The 8,768-nt window shown below is 40.5% G+C and overlaps 1 protein-coding gene across 1 annotated transcript; it reads left to right on the forward strand.

Annotated features, from left to right (window-relative positions):
* Positions 1 to 277: 277 nt before the first annotated feature.
* LOC307031399 (serine protease FAM111A-like) lies at positions 278 to 8,000 on the forward strand. The gene is given in 6 exon segments (XM_079668492.1): positions 278 to 343; positions 2,110 to 2,194; positions 2,464 to 2,548; positions 5,642 to 5,692; positions 5,790 to 6,391; positions 6,394 to 8,000. Coding segments are annotated over 4 exon segments (1,836 nt in total). The 5' UTR covers positions 278 to 343; positions 2,110 to 2,194; positions 2,464 to 2,524; the 3' UTR covers positions 7,553 to 8,000.
* The last annotated feature ends 768 nt before the right edge of the window (positions 8,001 to 8,768 follow it).

Raw genomic sequence — 8,768 nt, forward strand, 5'->3', positions numbered from 1 at the left:
GAACTGGCAACTACTTATCTATCGTGTATTTAGCAAGAAACGAAACTCAACTTTAAAAAAAGGTTATTCCCCACAAGGTCTTCCAGCAACAAGACGATTATTGGTTCTGATTGGCCAGAAAACTTGAGAAGCCAGAGATGTTTTATTGAGAAGAGGATGACGTGACAGCAGATTTCTCAACCTCAGTTTGCAGGTATGTGTTTGGTGAGATGTAGGGAGTCTGAAGGGTTAACTCCGGTAATAAATGTGTGATAGCTTTACACGCCCACTGTGTGCCTCTCCCTGTTTATTGAGCTCTGTACTGTTGGCGTGTTTTCATTTAAGCAAGTCGACCGAAGTCAGGGTAAGACATCTCCTTTCTCTCTGAGTTATTTGTATTACTGTCATTATTATTCGCTTTATGAATACATACGGGGCAAGTAAGGACACACACAGTGGTCGAATGTAACTGTACTGAGTATTTCTACTCTAACTATTTCAAATTATTAGTGGAAGAAATACTAACTTACCCAAGAAACCAACAAACAAACAAAAACGTATTATCTGAGCTCCTACTATCAAAAACAACAAACATGGCTTCTCACTCCTACTAAAGTGTACAGGTTAAAACTTAGGTTGTTAACAAACAGTGTATTTACAATAGTACAGAAGTCTTATTCAAACACCGGATGATTTCAGATCATCACCGTATGTATTAGGTAGGAGCAGGAGAGATAAGAGAGGGGCTAATATGCTTTTCTTTCAAAAATAATGGCTGGGCCAATCAGAAGGCAACATCTGGTCCAATCAGGAATCAGCAGCACAAGAAATAAGTTTATCCACAAATGTTCCAATAAAAAAGAATTACATTTTGCCGAAGTAAAAAAGCCCATATATTTTGACCAATGTCTTTTTATTTATTCATGTGTTCTTCTTTCTATTTTAATCATCTAAACTGATGTGAAAGGAGTGAATATGGTACCACTTTACAATAAGACTACCCTTATAAAGGGTTTATGAATAGTTTGTAATTCATTTATTAATCAGGTTGTGAACACTTTATAAATCATTAATAAGCTTTTATAAGACGAGATAAACGGAGCAATTGTGACCGGACGTTTATCTGTACTGCTAAGCCTTATATTGGCTACTTAGCTTACTTCGTCTCCTTCATCAGCCAGCATCCTTGGTATCTGTTGTTCACTGAGTTGATTCTCGTTAAGTAGGCAATATAAGGTTTAGTCCTCTTGCCAAATAGTGAGCCTGTGTTGATGTATGAAAACTATGTTAGAACTGGTTTATAAATGGTTCTTAATGATTAATAAAGTGTTTACAACATAATTGATAACCTAATTATAAACCCTTTATGAATCCTTTATAGGGGTAGTCTTATTGTAAAGTGGTACCGTGAAGGTACGGGATTGAGAGCTTGTTTATGATGTTTTTTTCAGGGGGGTTGTATAGACGCTCTACACTCTTAAAGGTGGGGTAGGTAATTTTGAAGAAACCGGCTCGAGTGCGCTAGAATTTGAAAATACACAGCCGGAAGAAATCTGCTACTTCCTTACAAAGCCCCTCCTCCAACACACACGAACTCGCACATGACCAATGAGGGCACGAGATAGGTTAGTGCACAGATGGAAGGCTGACAGGCAGGTAGGCCATCCAGTTACTTTAGCCGGGCCGGCTCAGATGATTGGTCGAGCTTTCTACAGTACTACGGCTTCCAGAGATGGTGCTTTTTTATGTTTTTTTTGTCAAAGCACTTCAGATATTCATTGCTATCGGGACGTTAAGAGCATTCCATGGAATATAACAAAATGTGTGTCTCGAGCCGGTTTTCTCAAATGTACCTACCCCACATTTAAGTGAAGACGTCATCAACTCTAGATCTGAACATTCTGTCAAATCTGAAACGCTCTGAAAATGTCCCAAACTTAAACTGTGATTTTAGCCAAACCGTTCCATCTATCAAAAATCCCTTTTAGACGAATAGAGTGGAGATTCTGGAGAGCCGTTAAAACTTTGAATCTTTTATCTCCGTTAAAGTGTGGCGGAGCAGTTTGACCTCAGAGCAGGATGATTTATGTTCATAAAGGCCTGAGTGAGTTTTGTTTCCCTTTGTTTCAGCTCTCGGTTGCTCAACACAGAAACCCTTCCTGTTTGTTCAGTGACTCACCTTTCTGGAAACTTCTGGAAACTTCTCTGGCCTGCAGTCAGTACACAATGCTTTTTACACTTTAATGCCTTTTTTCAACAGTTTGTGAACTCTTTACAGTATTATCTTAATTATGTCTCCTTTATATAATTTCACCTTAATTATTGCACCATATTTATTTCACATTAATATGATTTATTTTGCCTTATTCATTTATTTCACCTTATTACATATGAACTATTTCCCCTTATGTATTTTACCTTACGATTTATTCACTTTACCTTATCTATTTTATTGATTTACTGTACCTTATTTATTTTACCTAGGTGCATTTTGAGCAGAACTACCCATCGTCTCCAGAGCCGAGGTTCCAGCAGCTTGAACAACATGGAGAAGGCTCCAGGATCTAAGGTGAGATCCAATGCACTGATGGAAAGTAACTATGGTCTATCACTTTAGATTACCATTAGGATACGATTAGGATTATCACCACCGGCTCCCTGCATTGGCTAGGACTTATTTGCTCCTCATCTCCAGTGCTGACCTGAGCTAGTATATGAAAGGAGGCCCATTAGAAAGTGGTTGTGTTGTTGCTCTACGCCAGCAGCCAACTTTGTCAGAGTCTGTTTGTGTCGACATCGAAATGTCCCATCCGCCAGAAATGACCGACACAGGGTTGATAGGCCTTTAGCATTTGGGGTTTGGTGCCTACCCCCACTATGGCACTATGTTATGCCGCTCCTTTTGGTTAGCCCTGTTCCAGCTTGTCCTGGTTGAACAACACCGGCCTAGCCTGCCAAATGCTTACGGCCTGACAATGTTGGCAAGATGCAGAACATCCTCCACTCCCTCAGGGCTCTGCTGGCTGCCTCTTGTTCAGACCTGAAGGCCTGCCTGGCTTGGTGTGTTTTAGTTGCATCCTACTCATCACACATGGATGTTGCTGGCAGCTTGTTTCCTCTGCTGTACAGGTCAAAAGAGCAGAAGCTTTTCAGTATGTCCAGCCATCTCCTCTGGTGTTCTTCCTCTCCGGTCCGCTTGCCGTGTTTCAGTACTGCAGCCGGATGTGTCTTCTCTGCTGACTGGACAAGGAGGTTTATACGCTGCAGACAAGAGAATCACAGAGATACTGCACCCAGTGCTCCTGCCCACCTCAAGTCTTTGCCTGTCCAAGATAGAGTTTTCTCAGATGAAACACATCTTGAAATTGTCCAGGCAAGCAGCATAGCAAGATTTTCTGGAATGGCTCCCGGACATTGTTGGTCTTCGGTATTGCTCTCACCAGCTTGTTGGGTAACCTCCTGCAGGCATTGGTTAGATCAATCTAAGCCAGCAAAGCCAGGTACTCCAGGATTTCTTCCTTTCTGAATTAAGGTGCTCATGTACTTGTTGTCCAACATGAAAGTGGCCAGCGTTTTTGCCAGTTTCCCTAAGAAGATTTTGGCTTCCACATTAAGATGTAAGAGGGTAAGGAATTGTTTGCCTGGAGCTGATTTTTTTCCCATGGCCTTTATGAGGAAGTTGTTAACTTCTTACCAACGTGGTTCCTTCTGTGGTCACTCTGGACTTGGCATAGATGCTCCTTCACCTCCTACTTTTTTGCTTTCAGGAAGCAGAAATAAGGGTAATCATTTTAATGTATTTTTCACCCACAGAAATGGTCATCTTGAAGGTAGTATTCCCTTGAGATGAAATCTGTGCACTAGACGATTGATGAGTGAAGTCCATTACTATAACAACAAAACGGACAGGACAGGATCGTAACATTTCCGTCAAAATTCAGTATTACCCGTCGGCCTTTACACTCTGGGGGGGGGGGCGGGGCGCACGCTCGTGAACTGTTACGCCGTGTTATGCATGCCCACTGCACCTCGCGTGAGTGCGCACAGCGTAAAGCCAAAACTCACAGACATTTCAATTATTTGTACGGCAAAGTTGGGTTTGGAAGCAGTATCATTTGCTTTTTGGCAGGCATGCATAACAACGGAGCCTCGCTGCGGGGAAACTTTGGCGCTGTTCCGAGTTTGTTCTAATCCGTCAAAATGACGGATTGCTTTCAGATTTTTCCGTCATTGTTAAAAAAGATCCGTCATAGACGGAAAATATTCGGTTAACGCGACCTCTGGTGCCAGCAGATCTGCCCTTTCGGCAAGCAATGTGGACAAGTACATTTTTCTTTAAAAAAACATGAAAATACAATGACAAGCAAGTCCTAATTTCAAACTGGCTGCTTAGGTACTAGTACAGTACAGTTCAAATACAGACTATTTCAGTTCATCGAAATGCTGCACCTTAATGTTTATTTTATTATATTTTGTATTTATTTGAGTGATTATTCACAGTTTAATAATAATTAAAAGAAAACAAAAAATATGTTATGTTTTGTGATAATTTTTTCTGCTGTACCGAAAACGTACCGAACCGAGCCGTGACCTAAAAACCAAGGTACGTACCGAACTAAAATCTTTGTGAACCGTTATACCCCTACTAAACACACAAATCTGCATTTTATTTATTTTTATTTTTATGTGAACAGTGGCCTCAGGAGACCACCAGGTCACTGCAGACTGCTGGGTCTGTAGATGCTGATCAGTGACAGCTTCACTGAGTGTCTGAACATACGGCCTCAGGTCCGATGTTACGATAAGAAATCGATTCAGGACCTTCTCCTAGGGTGCTAGCTTCAAAAACTATTTGGGGTCCAACTGTCTTTTTTTATGAAATGGCAAAAAAAGGCCATTTGTATTCAATATTTCTCACCACATCTTACCGTGAACTCTTAATTATGTTTTTCTCGTGCGTCAAAGGTAAACAAAGAATCAAAACACGGAACAATGATTGATGATTGAAGTTCATTTTGGCTGCATTTTATCAACAGAAAAATTAAATTAAATATTTGTTAACTTACACAAAAACTTGTGCAGGGTTAATTGTCATAAATGATTAATAATACAAGTCCTTTAAAGTGGACCTACCATGCTATATTTGAATAATATAGTGTAGGACCATACCTATATAAGGCATATTTATACTTTTTATTTTTCAAAATACCAAACAGATCATGCATTTTAGCCATTCCTCATTTCGCTCAATTGAACACTGTCTTTGGATCATGGGCTGATTCTGTGAGAACAGCACCATCTACAGGCCTGGCATATGTACTAAAGCGTCTCCAGCTCTTTCCAACGGCAATGTCCGTGGCTGTCTCCTCCTGATTGGTGGAGTTGGCCCAATAGCCGTAGCGCCACTTCTGTGACATCACAGAAGTGTTCAAATCTGGATCAGTCTGTATCAGATCCGTTGCAGCCCCTTTTTAAGAGATTTGGGTATGGAGGGAAAGAGAGAGGGTTGTGTTTTCTGACACTTGGTGAGTTCCCTGGAACACCGGGGACACATGTTCATGATAGGTCACCTTTAAGGTCAAATCTGTTCACACATGGATTTGATGAGTGAAGTCCATTACTGTAACAACAATACATCTGAATCTTTTTTATCATTTTGCAGACCGGTCCAGGAACAAGCGGAATAAAGAAGGAGAAGGATGCTGATCCCACTGTGAGTAAACTGTGATACACTGCACATACAAACATTCTGCATATTTATTTAATCAACAAGTAGATGTTACTTTAATTGTCTTACTCTGGTTTTCCAGCAGGCCGGACATTCACATAGCTTTAGTGTGAAATTCCCTTCTGACCGCAAGGAATACACTATAGACTGTGTTCAACCCGGAACAGTGCTGCAGGCGATAAAAACATGTCACAAATATGATGAGAAGTTTCCAGATGAAAACCTTGTGATTCAGCTGGATAAAAAGGATAGGAAATATGCCATTGCAACACATTTCCCTTGTACTTGTATCAGGGAAGGTGTGTGTCTGATCTTATCGCATGAAAAAGAAAAGATTGAAGAGACCCAAGGCCAAAACGAGGAACCAATACAGTCAAAGGAAATGTATTATGTCTTCTCTATTGAAACAGTGGGAGGAGAAAACACCAGAACAAAGCCGTTTATCAGAAGCAAGGCTTTCAATAGGTTCAAGTATCTGTGTGTGTATGGGGAGAAGGGTAGGGAGATGACAGTGGAGGACGCTCTGAGAAGAGATGGACGCTTCATTGATGATCTTGGCAACTTCACTCTGTCTGACAACAAGGATCCAATTAAAAGCACTGGATGTACCCAACCTGTTGACAACCTGGATGGAAAAGAATTCAAGTTGTGTCTTGAAAAGGCAAAAAAGCAGACAGAGAAAAAGTAAAGCAGAGAATAAAAGTTATCCAAAAAACAATGGAAAACAATCAATTTAGTGTCAAAGATTTAGTGGAAGGTCGTGTCAGAGCAGAGAAAAGATCAGAGGGAAAGAGTGGTCAGAGTGGCAGCAGTGTTCACGTTGAAGAGATTTATGATTTACTGCGGAAGCAGTATCCAGATCTGAAGGAAGAGATGATGAGGAGATTCCCAGGTGATTCTTATCAGAAGGCACCGAACCTGAGGAAGGAAGACTTTGGAAAGATCCGACAGTCGTTCAGCGACGTTCACAGAGTCAGAGAGCTGATAAAACTGGGCGAGTCAGTTTGTTTGATTGTGAATCCATTTCAGCAAGGAACAGGGTTTGTGTTGTTTGACAACTTCATCTTGACTAACGCACACCTGTTTAAACAATGTGTTGAAGAAGGAAACAAAAAGCTGAAGGATGATATAGAGGTGGAGGTTATCTTTAACTTTGAAGAAAAGCTCAAAAAGTACCACTGCTTTAAGCTGGCTCACCGTAACATCTGCTACTGTCATGATGAGCTTGATTATGCCATACTTCAGATTGAGCCTGTCGGACAGAAAGACAACCCAGACACAAATAAACTCACAGAAGATGAGGTGCCACCAGGGCTCCTGAAGAGGTTTGGTCCAATGCCTAAGAATGGTGAAGCCTGTATCATTGGTCACCCAGATGGAGAAGTGAAACAACTGGATCCAACATCTATCATTGAGATAGGAAACAGGGAGAAGATTTTTAAGGATCATTTAGGCACTGCTTTCATTGACCACAAGATAAATGACCCAGAAAATCAAGGCATTGAAAGCATATTGGTAGCTGGAAACAAAGCAGAGAAAGGAACAACCTACAAAACCTTCATGTATCACGGCTCCTCTGGATCCCCAGTGTTTGATGCTCAGCGCAAGGTTTTTGGTTTGCACACCTCAGGATATGGTTACGATCCTGAAACATCCAAGAGTGTTATAGAGTGGGCCCAACCTCTGCTAACTATATTTGCAGACTTTGTGAGTAAACTGAGGGAGAATGGGGAGGAGGAGCGGTTGAAGAGAGTTAAGGAAGTAGCAAAGGGAAACTCAGACCTAGAAAAGATACTCAAACAGATACTCAAACCCGACTCTGATGAGCCAATGCAGACTGATTAGAAAGATTAGATAATCAGGGGCGAAACACACAATGCTGGACAGCTTATCTTCCCATGCATCATCACACTTAAGATCTGTTTAGTATGTGCATCCTGTTTCATATTGACTTATGTGTCCTTACTTCACTGTGTTCATGTATGCACCATTGTACACCAAATTAACCTAATTGTCAATAAACCAAATTCTGATGTTGATTGTACTGCATACTCACCGTTTGTGGAATATAGGAATGTATTTTTTAGGTATTTTATTGAGGCAGTGAACTGAATGCCATATTTTTCATATATTGTTCTCTTTTAACACGTATTGGAAGCTCCTTAAGTGTGAGCTGATATTTGTTTTTATTTCAATGTCATATATTTCTCCGTGGTAAATGTGTTTATTCTGTCCTGGCCTTCCCTACCAATATATTCTGTTTGTGTTTTATTAAAAGTTAATCTCTTCAAAATCTGTTTCTTGTGTCTGATTTTTTTAATCTTATGGCTATGTTATTCAACGTATGTAGCCCCGCCCCTTTCCCCACTTCCGGTGAGAAAAAGAACCGAAAGACCAAAAATAGAGCCGAAAAACAGTTTCTTTGGCAAGTGGAGGTCGTTAAAGCTGGTGACGCTAAGCAAAGTAAATAATTATGCTTTAACATGAAGTACTAACACATAATACGGCAATGCTGAAGTCCTAGAGCAGGAGGCAGTGAAGTGTTCCCACCATTTTCACCCTTCAGTCTTAACAGGCGATAACATTTTCTTTCCATATCAGCTGCAATAACAACCCGGGACTTCTCGATGCTGCAGGTAAAATTATGATTTTGGGTACCATCACTGTGTTTTCCCACCTGAAAAAGGTTATGATGTTAATGCTCGCATGTGGTTAATAGATAAGTACCGGTCAGAGCAAAAACACACTATAAACAGTGTTTTAGAGAGTATATAATTATATACATAATACAGGCATAAACAGGCCATAGTAATGTCCCAACTCCACAGTGTAGCAAGGACTCTGTTAGCTGAACAAGCATCCTTCAAGCCATATTTGAATAAATGTGTCTTTCTAACAGCTTGATTTGGGGGAGGTGTACATTCACCATACCTTTCAGAGCTGAAGAAAACTACAGCAACATCTGCTTCATAAAGAACACATTTATCATAGGATAAGAAGGAAGTGTTGTCGAAAGCTCTCAAATCCTAACTCAAGAAATAAGTAAAAAAACATCACTAGT

The sequence above is a fragment of the Notothenia rossii genome (assembly GCF_949606895.1).
Source record: "Notothenia rossii genome assembly, chromosome: 3".
NCBI lineage: Eukaryota > Metazoa > Chordata > Actinopteri > Perciformes > Nototheniidae > Notothenia > Notothenia rossii.